Source organism: Amphiura filiformis, chromosome 11, assembly GCF_039555335.1.
Source record: "Amphiura filiformis chromosome 11, Afil_fr2py, whole genome shotgun sequence".
NCBI classification, from domain to species: Eukaryota; Metazoa; Echinodermata; class Ophiuroidea; order Amphilepidida; family Amphiuridae; genus Amphiura; species Amphiura filiformis.
The window spans coordinates 33,066,143-33,082,642 of record NC_092638.1 but is presented as its reverse complement, the minus strand read 5'-3'; the positions used below and the strand labels follow the sequence as shown (position 1 = coordinate 33,082,642).

General features: G+C 35.1%; 1 protein-coding gene across 1 annotated transcript in view; it reads left to right on the top strand.

Moving 5' to 3' along the window:
• The window catches only part of LOC140164747 (merlin-like), a 43,067-nt gene extending 29,582 nt beyond the window's left edge, over positions 1-13,485 (top strand). Inside the window, exons 13-15 of the mRNA XM_072188112.1 lie at positions 4,446-4,642; positions 7,065-7,224; positions 8,225-13,485. Of these exons, the coding sequence (XP_072044213.1) occupies positions 4,446-4,642; positions 7,065-7,224; positions 8,225-8,275 (408 nt within the window). The 3' untranslated portion in view covers positions 8,276-13,485. The remainder of the gene's footprint in view (positions 1-4,445; positions 4,643-7,064; positions 7,225-8,224) is intronic.
• Positions 13,486-16,500: the final 3,015 nt, after the last annotated feature.

The window sequence follows — 16,500 nt, the reverse complement described above, 5'->3', positions numbered from 1 at the left end:
CAAAATTGTTGATAGTTTTGGGTGCAACAAGTTAAATTTGTTTGATGTTTGTTGCTCTGAAATTTCAAAGCTAAGAATTCGGTAACCTGTGTTGGTGTCTGAATTCATCATTCTGATTATGTGGCTCTTGATCTCTCACCATTGGTTAACTCAGTGAAATAGTCAATTAAAAATATGCAGGGCTGAATATGCAGGACATCACAGCTTACAGTGTGCAACTTGTAGCAATGATCGGGAAAAGGTGATAAGAAATTCTATAGAAAATTATAAGTAGATCTGGATGATGCGAATGACATTTAAACATTGAGCTGCTAATGTGCTCATTCCATTTGAAATTCATACTCCCCCTGTGGTGGATATTTCCAAAATCTTCCACAGGGGTAGTGTGGATTTTAAATGGAATAGCCAATTGTACTGAGAAATGAGGATTAAATATTTTGCATTCCTTAGGATTAAATATTTTGCATTCCTTAGGATTAAATATTTTGCATTCCTTCGCTTACTTACGTCCTATTCAATCTTTTGTAAACCAGAAAACTAATTAACTTAAGGGGGTACTACACCCCTGTGGTAAATTTGTGACTATTTGTGTATTTTTCTCAAAAATAATAACACACTGGTAAGGCCAAAAAAAAAAAAGGTTTGTCTCAAAGCTCACGAGAAATTTAAAAACAAATGCAAATGCGATTTTTTTTTTTTTTTTTTTTTTTATTCTCGACTTTTTTCATGGTATTTTGAGAAAAAGTCTGATTTTCGCCGATTTTTTCTGGAAAAACTATAAAAATTTTTTTTTTTAATAAAAAAAAAATTTCCGCATTTGTTTTTTGTCAAATCGTGGGATTTTACAAACGTGCGCGCAAGCTTTGAGACTAACCTTTTTTTTTTTGCCTAACAAAAGTTATGTATATTATTGGGGCAAGGAACCCATTTACTACGCTGAAATTTCAGTGACTCAAGACAAGCGGTTCAGTATATATGATAGAAAATGAGGTACATACTAGTGGTACCTTATTTCTTATCATAAATAACAAACCGCTTGTCTTGGGACACTGAAATTCCAGCGTAGTAATTGGATTCCTTGCCCCTATAATATACATAACTTTTGTTAACTTACCACTGTGTTATTAGTTTTTGAAAAGAATGCAAAAATAGACATAAATTCATCGAGGGGTGTAGTACCCCCTTAACTTACTTTATTTATAATGCGCCTTTTCCAGAGGCTACAATGCACTACATCAGAATGAACAGCAAAAAATGATGAAATATAGAAAACAAAGGCAACAACATTATGGAAAAAGATATGTCTTGAGCATAGTTTTGAATGATTCCAGAGTAGCAACATTCCAGATACGAACCGGTAAAGTGTTCCACAAACGTAGAGCTGCCACTGAAAAGGCTCTATCCCCAGCACCCTTTTTGGAAAGAGGCATTGATGCTATTCATATAATTTTTTATATCATTTTAAAGCTGATTATCTAGTGCTTATATGTAATCTTGAAATGTCAAAAATGTGACATGTTCCTGGTTTTTTCAGAGCAAGTCACATATGTTTGCTGCTACCATGTGTCTCATTTCACATAACAGCTATGAATAAAAACCAGACTCTGTATTCCTAAACCATGTGACTTGACGATTTGAAGTGATCTCCACTTGAGATGAATCTGATATTAATTCCAAGCTATTATGTAGAAAGAGACACATGTAGCAGCCGACAAGTGCATCGTTTTGATATAGATATACACTTATGTGTTAGAAAAAAACAAGAACTGAAAGTCATAGAGCTATAACAAATTTCTTATTCATAGAGATTTTTTATAGAACTGCACATATCTTTTAAATTTTACAGACATATAAACTTTTAAATCTTTTTTGAAATATAAATATATATTAGTTTGTCAATTGAATACTTTTCACATTATTTTTTGTGTTAGGTTTAGGTATATGAAATTAACAAGTGAGTATGTATCCCTTCATATAATATACAAATATATACAGGCATGAGAGGTTCTGGTTAAATGTGCGCTTGAAGTGAGAACATAGTACTGTTTTTTAGTACTATTTAACCAGAAGCTCAAATTAAGGCCGTATATATTTGTTTTATATACTTCATTAATATATTCTTTGGTAAATTGATTTGTTAAAAGAAAATTATTCAAAATTTGTACTCACTAGTTTTTATCCTGAGTAAATAAGGTTTTACTAGTACTACTACAACTACACAGCAGAACCAATTTTTTGCCCTTCAAAAAATCAAACAGGCTAAATTGGACTAACCAATTACAGCAGCGCGAAATCATGCTCTGTGCAAATACGGTACTAGTTTGCATGTGCGTGAACTGTTCCTTTGCATAGAAAGCGTGCACACAAAAGTACTATTTACAGCTTATCTGGGACACTGAAAAGACTGTGGCTTAGAGGTACTATTTACGGATGGGAGTACTGATGGTAGAACTATTTTTGGTCATGTGATCCACTTTTAAGCAATCAATGAACAAGAATATATATTAATGAAGTATATAATTTTAATTCTACCCCTTTCTACAATATCTACCCCTCCCTGGCATATTTTGACCACATAACCACATCAAAATTGAAAAGAAAGCACACATATAACTCCATTAATATTTTAGATAGCAAGAACCTATACCAACCCAGAATTCATGTACTGTTATATTATTGTGATACATATTTTTTATTCTAATATCTGAACCGTTGGAGCAATTGAACTTGTAACTTGATATAAGAATGTTTGGTTGATGTGATGGGCCTTCTTGTAAGATAGTAATGCACAATGTGTTAGAATTATTCTGAATCAGACGACCCACCTGCCATCTATCCTCAATTCCTAATACTTAACCTGTCTGTCTGGTGGAGATACATGTACTGACTATGTAATAGACTTTTCCAGGAGGACTTTACGAAAAACATGTAGCATGCATGACCATGTAAAATTTCCAACCAATACAGTTGACACAGCATGGCGGATCAAGTAAGAGCAAGTTAGCCGATACATGACTGGTGTGATCAATTGTACCACGCCATGCACTCATTGAATGCGCTGTGATTGGTTGTGGTGTTTTTGTTTACCTCACTCGACATCATTCCGAGTTCTGGCGATTTCCGATCAGCCCCTGAAAAAGTCTATTTTAGGTGTTTGGGAAAGTTTGAACATTCTGGAGATAACATACTATGGCTTTATTGTTGTTCAGTGGTTTGGGTGGTGTAATCCTAAGACATTTTCTAGGGAGAAATTGAGAGTTATAGACAGGTGCCTAAATAACTGTTCTTTCAGCTGGTAAAGAGTCATTTCTGGTAACTCAATGTTTCCCTTTTCTGCACCCATTCCATGGCCTTTCAGGGAAAGAAAGGTTTTTTTTATTATGAATGTGTATTTGTTTTAAAAATGTATCTTGTAATTTTCTCAAAATGTGAACTTTTCCACAAACCTGACCTCACAGTGGGAAACACATCTCTCCATTTCCTTTTTTTTTCAATATCCTTTTTATCCTTTGAAATAATGCTTTTTTATCCTTTAATTTGCATCCCAGTCATCTTAATTTATGGATGTATAATGTATTTGAGATTTGAACAATTTGAAAATAGTATCCAAAAAAGAAAAATATATTAAACTGATAATATATACAAGTGGATATTCATATGTAGGGGTAGATAAAATATTTTTAGAGTGAATTTAAACACTGCACTTTTTTTTTTTTTCATCTGGAACATTTTATGATACTTTACTGTAAATAATGTAGTCCATGAACCAGTTGAATAAGGGACTATTCCAGTTTAAATCCATACACCCCTTATGGAAATCATGATCTTAATTTCCCACACAAGGGGTGTAGATTTCAAATGAAGTCACACAGGTAACCCCATTTGAAATTCACACTCCCTGTGTAGAAGATTAAGGTCATGTCTTTCATAGGGGGTGTATGCATTTCAGCTGGAATGGCCCAATGTGTATTTGAATAGTGTACCTTAGGATACTGTATTTGACCTAATAAGGGTAAGTCCTTTTAACCCTCTGAGCACTACCTACCGATCTAACATTGCCTCTGATTGGTCAATTACATGATATCTTTACTTTAATCACCAATCAAAATGGAGCTTTGCAAATAATTCACCCCAATTTTTTTGCGTGGTGAAATTATTCTAACAATGTTGCTGATTGGTCCGATTATTAATGAAAACTTCTTTTGGGCCAATCGGCAGGTAGTTCTCATGGGGTTAACGCGGGCTTATGAATTTACCATGATATGAAGTTAAAAGTGGACATTTTCCATACAAAATAGTGGTGCAATAAAGAAAACTATTGAACAATATCTAATGTGTGTAGAGGCCTTTTTGCCATAAAGTTCTTGTCAACCTTTTGGTTTTTAAGCACACTATAAATCGCTAATTTTTTTTCTTCTTATTTTTTTTGTATGTATTTTTTGCAGACAACAGTATCCCTCACATACAACTCCCACGTAATCAGCAACGACTCCCACGTAATCAACAACGACTCCCACGTAATCAACAATGACTTAGCATTAGTTACAGCAACAGATTTAGCCCCTAGGAGAGACAACTCATATCAGGACCTTATGATTGATGGAGACATGGAAAAACTCTCCATGGAGATTGAGAAAGAAAGGTAAGCAGAATAACCAGAGGTATCATAAGCACATGATATATAGACCAAACAAAGAAATCAGACACTTCCCAGAAACATTGTGGCAGGTTACATCACATCAAATCAAATAATAAAGCCTAAAAAAAAGGTTTGATGCCTTTCCCGACCGACCCAAAATATAAATCACAGTCGCTTTGTAAACATTTTGATGCAGTTCTCATCACTAATTATTGGTGAAATTTAGATCTTAAAAGGTGTAGCCCCAATTTATTCACATATGAATACCAAGGGCCCAACTCCAATTTTTTACAAAAATGAGTTAGACTCAGCATTTTATTGCCAGCAGATTGTTCTTCCTTGTGTGTGAAAGATGAGCCAAAATCCACTCTCTAAATAGTTTTCCATGTACACTTAATCATGGTTTTCATGGAAGAAAGGCCCAACTCCATGGATTAATGGATAATTACCAACTTTTTGTAGCTATTTATAACACATCTGCTTACAGAACTGGCACTTGCATTATATTAGTGGAAGAAGGGCCCAACTCCAGCCCGTATTAAGACCTGTACCGTTGCCATGGAAACATCATATTTAATTTCGAATGTATGTAATATTGTATGTTCATGTATTAAGGTCCCCTGAAGATGAAAACATTCTGCCTATAAAACTTTTCCAAATATTAAGTTTTTTCTTAATATCTCAAAACAGTTTTGATGGAGTTGGGCCCTTCTTCCACTCAGGTATTCATATATGCCCATCCACCACAAACTGGTCGTAAAGTCGGCATTTTCCATTTTGAGATAAATCAAAAACAGTATGGATTTCTATGTAAAATATATCAGGAATTTGACCTTTGATGAACCATAACTTCACTTCCAGATGTCAGATAAAGCTGGTTGAGGTGTCATTTTAAAGCTGAAAGTGAATTCTTTCAAAATCTGCAATAAACAGAAAATGACCTAGAGCCGACTTTACTACCACTTTGTGGTGGATGGTCACATATAGACTTCAATGAATGCTGTAAAACAAAAGCTGATCCACCGCTGTACACAGAAAAAAATGGCAGCTGGATATATGTATACTGGGGAATTCCCAACCGGGATGTATTGTAAAACATTAAATGCTGCAGAGTGATTTTTAATGTGCTTTATTCTGCAACATAAATTCCACCAAGCTTTGCTATAAATATTATCAGAACAAAAGTTGCAACACTTTTCCGAAATTCAGTGCATGTTCCAGTGGGATTTTAGCATTCTTTGGGATTAAAAAAAAATCAACCTACCGACCCAAATAAATTTTGAGCTGAAAGGGCAACCAGACCTTTTTTTTTGCCTAATTACTAGTTTGCATCTGTCAATCAAACTCAGAAACAATATGTTTACAATTTGGTGTGATGTTTGAAATTTCTGAACACAGCAGTAAAACAGTGTGCTCAATGGTTAATTTTGCACCCTCGAATAAAGTTAAACATACAAACTGTCTTAAAAGTTAAGTGTTAGTAATAGGAAACTTTCCTTCCCGAAGGCACCATGTCAACAATGGCTAGAAAAATTGTTTTTTGCCTTTTGAAAGTACTGACATGTTTTGCCATTTTCTTTGATGAAGGCACAAGATGAATCAACCTTTGTTTTATGTGATACTAACCAATCACCAAACCAGCAAACTAGTCTTTTTAATTCAGTCTCTGATTATATACATGCATGGTTCCCTGTAAAACATGCCACTCTCTTGTTCATACAGGGTGTATCAAAATGATTGGTACCCATCAGTTTCCAGTGATTATGAACATGACTGACACATAAAAATGCAACATAGGATCCGCATAATTTGTTGATTAATGTCTTTAACAGTTATATAACAATAAATTATGGTTATTCCAAGAGGATCCAATGTTGCATTAAGAAGAAGCAGGCTTTTCAATAACCATCAAAACTGCCAGGTACCAATCATTTTGATACAGCTTGTAGTAAAACTGCATGATCTGGGTACGCTTATTTTATTCAAATTCCTTTTTTTACACTATTGATTAATATTATATCTATAGGCAAAATATGACCACAAAAGTTCTACAAAGTTGCAGAAACCAGCCAATTCTGCAAAATAAGAGTTTAGATCTGTGCTTAACAAGCCATGCTGATATCGCACTACCAGATGCGAGTGCCATAGAGATGTTTACTAAATTTACCTTCACAGGAGCAACTTGGTTCTTAGTGACAGCTATAATGATTGAAATCACCCCTTGCCTGATCACTTTGACTGGATAAAATAATAGATTTACTGTCGTTATTTTGTACGACCTATTTATTTAGGAAACCCCATTTGAAATCCACAATCCCTGCATGGAAGATTAAGGTCATGTCTTCCATAAGGGATGTATGGATTTCATCTGCAATAGCCCATTGTCACAAATACTTGTAATGACATGTTTGTTTTTAAATTCCAGAGTGGATTATCTAGAAAAGAGTAAAAATTTGCAGCTTCAACTCAACGAACTTAAATCAGAAATCGAGGTGCTTAAAGTAGAAGAGAAACAAACGCAACTGGATAAAATCCACAGTGAAATGAGTGATAAAGGCGAAACAAAGAAGGTTACTCTTGTCAAGGTGAGGCATTGCAATTGGAAAATGTACTTTTCTTCCCCTTTTTTTCAATAATTTTGTTTTTCCATGTTGGTCCATCTTTGTTGTCTTTATGTGTGCATGCGTTTGTAAAACGTGTGAAACAGCGATTATTGTTCATCACCGATTAGGCAAAGAAAAAAAGAAGGTTTGTCTCAAAGCTCACGCGTGCATTTGTAAATTCGTGAGATTTGGAAAAAAGAAATGCAGAATTTTTTTTATTTCAATTTTTTTTTTTAGTTTTTCCGGAAAAATTCGGCAAAAATCAGATTTTTTTCTCCAAATACCATGAAAAAAGTCGGGAATAAAAAAAAAAAAAAAATCGCATTTCGCATTTGTTTTCAAACCACTCGTGAGCTTTGAGACAAACCATTATTTTTTTTTGCCTTAACAACGATGTGTCTGCGTCGTCTGCGTGGTTGACTTTGCGAGGGTAGCTTTAGCTGCCAGAGCAAAGTATGAAACATGATTGATGAATCCCTTTCAACAACGTAAACAAGCTAGAAATCGTCTAATTCACATGATTCTTTCATTCGGAATGTCTGATTACCACTCAACCTTATTAGCATTAAAACTAAAGAATAAAGCGGTAATGTTTATTAGCTGCTACTTCCAACATAAGACAATCTTTACGCGTAAGTTCCAGGCATGACAAATTTTAGGCGCTACGGTACTCATGCGTAACCTTGCGTTCGCGTATACGCTACTGAACTGTGGATTCATCGCCGATTAACAAAGCTTGGCTCCTGTACAAAGGTATAGGAAGAGTTGTTGAAAATGCTGATATCTTTGTAGCAATTTGAACCAATTTTCCTGAGAGTACACGAGAGAGATGGAGAAATGCACTCAAATTTGAGATATGCATTTTTTTTTATAGATACCCAATCAACTGAATGAACTGTATTAATTAATTTGTAAATATTTCATCATATCAATTTAAGGTAACATCCATGTTTGTTTTGGGTTTTTTTTCTGACATCTGCAGATAAAATCTGGATCGACAAGAGCAAGAGTGGCCTTCTTTGAAGAACTCTAATAGTGGATATGTATATATTTATATAAACTCCTACTAGTGTGTTCATTATGTGCTGCATGTCTACAAGACTACCTGTGTTTATAGGGCTATGACAGTATCCTGCATGTTGAAGGATGTTAGCCCTGAGCAGCTTCAATTTGGTGCAATTTTTTTTTGTCGTTGGATAGCAGAGGACTTGGCGGAGTTGAGTAAGGACCAATCATGTGAGAGGATTCTGGTCATGTGTGTAATTTATGGAGTAATGTCGTAAGATAGTTGGGCAATATTCTTACATAGGCGATAAACAGCTCAATTGGGTGATTTTTGAAGATTTTGCCATGCCTACAAAATCCATGGGAGCACAGGAGTGCTGCTCCAAGAAAGGAATTGAGGTCACAGAAGAAAAAAATAAGTAAAAAAAATAAACATTTTTTAATATTTTTTTATTTTCCAAGTTAAAAAAAACTCAATCAGGGATGATCCCATCCTTCATGTCCATTGATTTTGTGCATATTTTCATCATTTCAGTGTATTGAGGCCTAGCTAAATTTATACAAATTATAATGTTGCCTTTCGTGGATGCTATGAAATTAATTTGATATTCTGAACATTTTTGGCTTTTACATATCTGAAATATTGGTCACAAATTTTATGCAAAAGATCGGCCCCAGGTAAGACTCAGATTGTGCCATAAAGTATCTAAAACCCCCAGCTGTGAGGATTTTGCGTCTGTGATGTGCACTTTGTGCACATTTTTCAAAGAGAATTTTTAGCACTTCTCTCCAAGTTCCAAGAAAGGCTGAATGTTTTTTGGAGGCCTGATTTTACCTGCAATGTTTTGTGGTTTCCAGTTCCACAGAAATCAGGAGTTAAAGCAAATAATTGGGTGACTTGGGGGTAGTACCCTGTCCCATGGAAACCAAATTACATGTTGGTTTAAGATACTTGTTTAAAATTGTTTAATACTTGTTTTAAAAAGATAAAATGTTTAAAATTGCTACAAAGGACGACTCTATGTGACCAGATCTGGTCCAATCAGGCTAAAGTCGGCAATAATGAAACTGAGATATAGGCAGAAAGTGAGGAGAAAAATCAATAACAAATATAAGCAAATGGACATAACAGGTTCATAACTTTGCCACCAAGTAGTATTCAAGAGACCTGGGGATTCAACATAGTAATTTTTATGTACTGAGCAAGTTAGTAATGGTAGTAACTCAATTTTCAAAATTTCTGACTTTGGCCTTAGTGGATCAGATTGGGTCACATATGTGACATGATCAAGGGGAATGAGTCACATGTCGACCCTGGTCGAAAATGAGTTTTACACATGTTTCTAAAGAGGACATTTAGAGCTTTCAGACACTGAAAACCCCAAGTTGATACAACTTTTCTTTGCGAAGTTACATCAAATTATCAATCGCTAAAAACAAAAGAAAAAAAAGAATTTTAACACTTTCTTTGCCAATATCTCAAAATCAATGTTAGCGACATCCGACTCATTCCCCTTAATCGTGTCACATATTGAGTGTGATGCAAATTTTTTTGTTACTATGAACCAGTGATTATCCACGGTCGTTTATAACCACTTTTATCTGGGGCGACCTTAATTTAAAGCTTACTGATTGTATATGTACAATAATATATAAACCTACATTTGTAGTATTTACAACTACTACTCATTACGCTCTCATGATTACGAGTTCATACAGTAAAATAATGCAAGTTCTGGTAAATCGATAGGTACAACTTCGTAAAATCAGTAATCCTTAAATTGAGGCGCCCTAGAAGTGGTCATCACACATTGGTGGTAAACAGCTGCGTATCATCACTGAGTAGAACATTTATGCAGCCACCATTTTATTCCAAACTTATGTCAAAATATTGCCGATTTGTTGTAAATATGCACATAGAGAAAAGAGGTCCTGGAAGATTTTTGTGTTTGTTACAAATGCAATATGTATATTGTGCTACAAAATATCCCTTCAAATATAGGGTCCACAACTTATAAGTTCTCTCGTAATACTTTTTAAAACAGATCGAAAAATGTTTTACAAAATGTGAAAATGTAAGTGTAGCCTTATTTGTTGTACACACGTGGACCAATTTATAGCGTCACACATCATTGCGTTCAGTCACAATGGTTCAGTATGTAAAAAAGAGGCTGTTTTAAAAGTTGAACCTGAGTCCATGTAGCAGCCAGGTTTCCCTTAGAAACACATTAATTAGGCCTGGCCTACTGTATTGTTCAAGAGTTGACTCCTATGGACTCAGGTGCAACTTTTAAAACGGTCTTTTATTTTACATGTGTAAAACAAATAAGGCTACACATACCGTTTTACATTTTGTAAAATATTTTTCAATTTATTTTAAAAAGTATTAGAGGAACTTATAAGTTGTGGACCCTATAGTTTGAAATGATGCCACCCATTTTGTGTATCCTGTTCCATTATTTGCAATAGATGTACATATATTGGACATGAATAATATTAAAATTAATTTGGGGGATTTATAATAGTACATGATGCCAACACACAGGCCCACTGCACATTTTACATATTTAACGCTGACCACAGTGGCCTATGGCACACTGTATAAACATTATACAAGATTCAGGGACGCAGCTCAATGTATAGGTGCAGTACCCTAGTCTACCCACATATAACCATCGCAACCAGGATCTACTCCGTGCGTAAATAACGTATGGGTATAAACCGAAACAATTATAGTTTGGCTCACCTCAAATTCGGTAGTGACGTACGTGCATATTTCGCTGGTTGCAATATCGCATCGTTTGCGTAAATTTAATCTCGTACACACACACACCCACCCCCACGTTCAAAAGCGGTTTGTCAGGGCAACCACGAAAAAACATTGACGTCACTATTGAACTTGAAGTGAACCAATGTATAGGCAGCTGTTTGTCATAGTTTAAAAATGGTGCTAGAGTCTAGTCACTATGGGTATGTCCATCCGTCAAGGTTGTGTCTATTATCACATGGTTTCATCGATTTAGATGAACAAGGTTTAGTACTTGAATAGTGCCAAGTGCCTTTAAGGTCATCTTCCTGAATCATTAACAGTAATAGAATATATATTTTCATATCTTAAAGTAAGATTTGCAATTTGAATGAATGAAATGATTGAATAGGCACAAAGGAAGATAATTGTCAATTGTTATTTTGTGCTCAAGTTCACACATATTGCATGTAATTTAGATTTTTATAAATGTGTACATCCATATCAAAACGATGTACATGTACTTGTCGGTGCTACATGTGTCTCATTTCACATTATATCTAGGAATAAATACCAGATTCACTTCAAATCATCCCCAAGTCACATGGTTTAGGAATACAGAGAACATTCCTTAACCATGTGACTTGGGGGTGATTTGAAGTGACCTCCACTGTAGATGAGTCTGGTTATTTATTCCTAGCTATTATGTGAAATGAGACGTATGTAGCAGCCGACAAGTGCATCGTTTTGATATGGATGTACACAAATGTTAATTCAAGAACAGAAGTATAAACTTGAAACCAGTCCAGTTTCAACAGGCTATTCCAGTTGAAATACATACTCCCCATATGGAAGGCATGACCTGATATCTTCCACATAGGGAGTGTGAATTTCATATGGGGTTACCTGAATGGGTGACTCCATTTGAAATCTACACCCCTGAGTGGGAGATTAAAGGTCATGTCTTCTGTAGGGGGTGTATGGATTTTTTTTGCCCAACTGCATAATTTTATTATAAAAAAATTGGGCTATTCCAGTTGAAATCCATACACCCCTATGTGAAAGATGTGACCTTAATCTTTCACATAGGAGGTGTAGATTTCAAATAGATTCACTCATTCAGATAACCCCATTTGAAATTGACATTCCAGGTGTGGAAGATTAACATCATGTCTTCCATAGGGTGTATGGATTTCACCTGGAATAGCCCTCCTTTTGACTCCATATCAATATTAATTTGTGGTGTTAAATTACATCACAATTTGATCGAATTACAAACACACAGTTTGAAGACAAAAGATGTTTTGTTTTTGAAATTATTTTCCCCTCAATATTGAAATAAAGATTCTTACATGTATTCATTGCTATGCAAACTAACTCATTAGTAATGATGTTATGAACTAGAAACACTATACAAAGAAATTGTTTGTACAAAAATAAGAATGTTATTTATAAATTATGTATTCATGATTAATACCCCTTGTAATGTCATTATGTAATATTAATTTTCATTGCATGCTACCCTCGTTTGTAGTCTTTGTTATTATTTATTAGATGTTTCTCATACCAAAAGTTATATATATTTTTTTTTTTTTTTGTTGAATGCAATTCGGAATTCAGTTTATATGGTAAATTAAGCTGACTTTATACTCGATCACTTTTGCAGAAAAGCGATTCTCGCGCATGCTCATCCAGTGTTTACTTACATTTCCTGAGCGTCAAGCCAATCAAACGATTCAAATCACTGAGGCAAAAACGACGTTGCTTTTGCGAGTTAAAGAAATCTCAATTTCCCATCACAGCGATGTCGCTTGACATATGACTCTGACGTGAATGCATCAACCAATAATTTCCAACCAACTGGATCTATTATTTTGCTGATTCATTTCTCTGTCTCGATTGTTAAGTTTTGGTGATAAATTAATTCAATGCAATAATTATTGACAGCAATGGATGTTTTTAACATGTATTTTGTGACATTTAGAACATAGTAATTGCCGTCTGCAATCGCTATCGCCGTGATAAGTACAAATGCAAAAGTGACTGTCGATGCATCGCAAAATTCTGCGATTGCTCATCGTTTTCCAAAAGCGGTGCATCGCAATCGCTAGGCAATCAAGTATAAATTCAGCTTTACACTTAAAGAATGATGGTCTGATTTTATCTTATGATGTTTTCACTTGGGTAGAATGACATTGACCCCCATTCTTTACTTAAATGGAGTGTCATTCTGGTAATTCAATCCTTTTTGATAGGAGAGCTAACAGTGTGAATTATAGTTTGATCAGCGCGTAACTGGCGGGCCTTATAACATTGCACCAAAAGTATGTACATGTACTGTCCTTCAGAGTGTTATTATACACATTTTTGCTTCTCATATCAAAACCACTGGAGCAATACAACTCAAAATGTGGAAACAAATTGTTTTGATGGTATTCCTCAATGTAAGATAGAAAACAGAATATGTGACCTGCTACCATGAAATGAGCGTTAATTGGGATTCCAGGTAAAAACCACATGTGTCTGCTCAAGGTCAAAAAAAATTTATTGCATGAGGCGAAAGGGCTTTGGTAGTAGGTTACAAAAGTCACATCAAAAATTCCTCCGGAGCTTGTTGCCATAGCAACGGCAAATTTTATGATTCTAGTGGTTTTTGCTTATTTTGGGGTGAAAATAAGAGAAAATATACACTTTTCTGAATTGCTCTTGACTTAAAATTTGAGGTCACATCAAAAAAGCAACCTTATCACCATAAAGTACGATCATTGTACTTTTCCCAGGGGCAAAAAATATTTCAATAATATTTCCCCATGTGCAATTTTAGGGATGGGCAACATTGACAATTTAGCACTTTTGAAAAAATTACATTTTTACCCTATCTTTGAAGTCAAAAAACTAATTTTGCTTGAGCACTCAGAATTATTTTCTCTTTGGTGGTACTTGAGCAGACATTGCCCCTTCCAAATCTGGTGAAAAAACTCTGGGGCTATTTGTCCTGTAAAGCCAGTGTTGCCAGAAAGTTTGCCAATTTTCAAAAAATGCATTTGTCGAAATAATGCATTTTCTACATATTTACTCATATAACTTTTTATACGGCCAACTTAATTGAAATATTGACCCTTTGCGTACAAGATTTGACACACAACTGCTTCCGGAAGCAACACTGAAAGGCTGCAGAAGAGTCGTGTTCTGCAAAAACCGGTATTGCCAGAAAATCTGACTTTTTAAATCTATATTTCCAATAAGCGCATACTACAGGTTCTAGGGGGAGTTTGTGTACATGACTCTTTCAGAAATTTACCTTGCATTTTTATGTTATATATGCAAAGACCTAAAAAAAAAAAAAAAGTTTGGGTAAGAAGATCAGATCAAGTGCAATTAAAGATGGCGTCCAAAATGGCCGCCAAATAGGGGTTTCCATTAAAACACAGTATAGCAACATGCAAATGATCTAATGATGAAAAAATATCGATGCAATTGATGTTCCTAATCAACGGAAATAAATATGTGCCCATTTTGTTTCATTCGGATTTTTAAAATTCAAAATGGCGTCCAAAATGGCCGCCAGAATAGCATATTTCCATTGAAATACACTAGAGCAACATGAAATTGATATAATAATAAAGTATTTTCAATGGAGTTAATTTTTATAACTAAAAGAAATAAATATGCACACAATTTGTTTCATATGAATCTCTGCAATTCAAGATGGAATCCAAAATGGCCGCCAAATTAGGATATTTCCAGTTAACTGTCCTAGTAATAATTAAATACAAATAGAATTCATATTTCCGATTCGTGAGCCAAATGGAATAAGCAGTGTGATGCCATGATTACTTATTTGGAGAGTACAAAGCTGTAGCATAGTGAACTTTACGGTAGTTGTAGTCTAGTCAACGTTCCTATTATAGCTGTAGCCTATAGTTAACTATCTTAATATAGCTGCCCAGTTAACTTTTCTCGACATAGCTGTAGCCTATTCAACTTTCGTAACGTAGCTGGTATGTAGCAGAGTCAATTTTCCTTCTAAGTGCTAGTAGGCCTACCTAAAATCTGTTTGCAAGGATGGATTCTGGCTAATAAAGCATTCCCACTTCCCACGATGTTTCGCTTGATGAGATAAAGTGCCCCCCCCCCCTACCGGGGTCGGTATGCTCCACTGGAATTTGGAGATGGTGGGTCTTTGGGAGCTGACGGCGAACCGGTAAAAGGGGGCCTTTCGGACCTGCAAACGGTTAGAATCAAGGGTCTTTCTTAACTTTCTGGTTGAAAATCGTCTGGAATAACCTAGATAATGTAAGGAATGACCAATTTAGGGCCTTTTACAGCTGAAATTATAAACATCAGGAGTCTTTCAGAACTCTACTTTAGTAAAATGCATGTGTTTTTCGGAGCTGCGCGGTCCACACCATAGACCCTAGATATGAGTTTATAGGGTCTATGTCCAAATACAGGGTTTTTTTGGGTAACTGGTGATAACACTAAGCACCAGCAATGGTACAAGTACCAGCATTGGTAAAAGAATGCGAGAGTCGGTGAAATACATAATGACCATGTTACCAAGAGGCCAATGCTAGTTGATTGAGACACATTTATTTTATCATGTGACTAATCAATGTTATCAGAAATAATAGCCTAAAATCCATTCTAGCAATGTCTGGAGACAATTAAACTGTTCTAGGCGGATGTCGGAAAACTGGGTTTTGTAACACCTATGTTGTTCTACTGAGATGCCTTTTGGTCTTGAGTCTTAGGATTCCGTTTTGATATTATTTCTAGAATGGATTTCATGGTATACTTCTTATGACATTGATAAGTCACATGATAAATGTGTCTTCATCAACCAGCTTCTTGGTAACATGCATGGTCATGGCTTTATCAGTAATACATAATCCATCCTTGCAAAACGATTGTAAGTACTACTAGTACTAATATGTTAGGAAAATGGACTCGGCTACAGTTACGTTACAAAAGTTTAATAGGCTACAGCTATGTTGAAAAAGTTAACTAGGCTATAGCTATAAAGTTAACTAGGGAAAGGCTATATAGGAACTATACAGCTATGCTACAGAAGTTGACTAGGCTACACCTCTGCACTCTCCATACTTTTCACCGAACTGAAAAGACAAAAGAAAAGGTCAAATTAAATGTAAAAAACTAGTTCTAAATGGCTTCAAATGGTTTTGATAGCTTTGTTATTTCAAAAGAAGTAACAAAATCAGTGATGATAGGTGACTGGTTGCTAGCTGTTCAAATGGATATATAAGGGTATTTGGGTGACAGATTGAAAGGAAAAGTAAGGGGTCATTGGGTGACAGCTGTTTTTCATACTATCTGGCAACACCAAACCCAAGTTTCAAAACCTGTATGAGATCGTGCTAGCATATGTACAGATAAAGCTAGATAAAATAACGGTAACAGTTAAAATAATTAAATAAATTTAATTATGTAAAATGCACTTATTGGAAATATAGATTTAAAAAGTCCATTTTCTGGCAATACCGGTT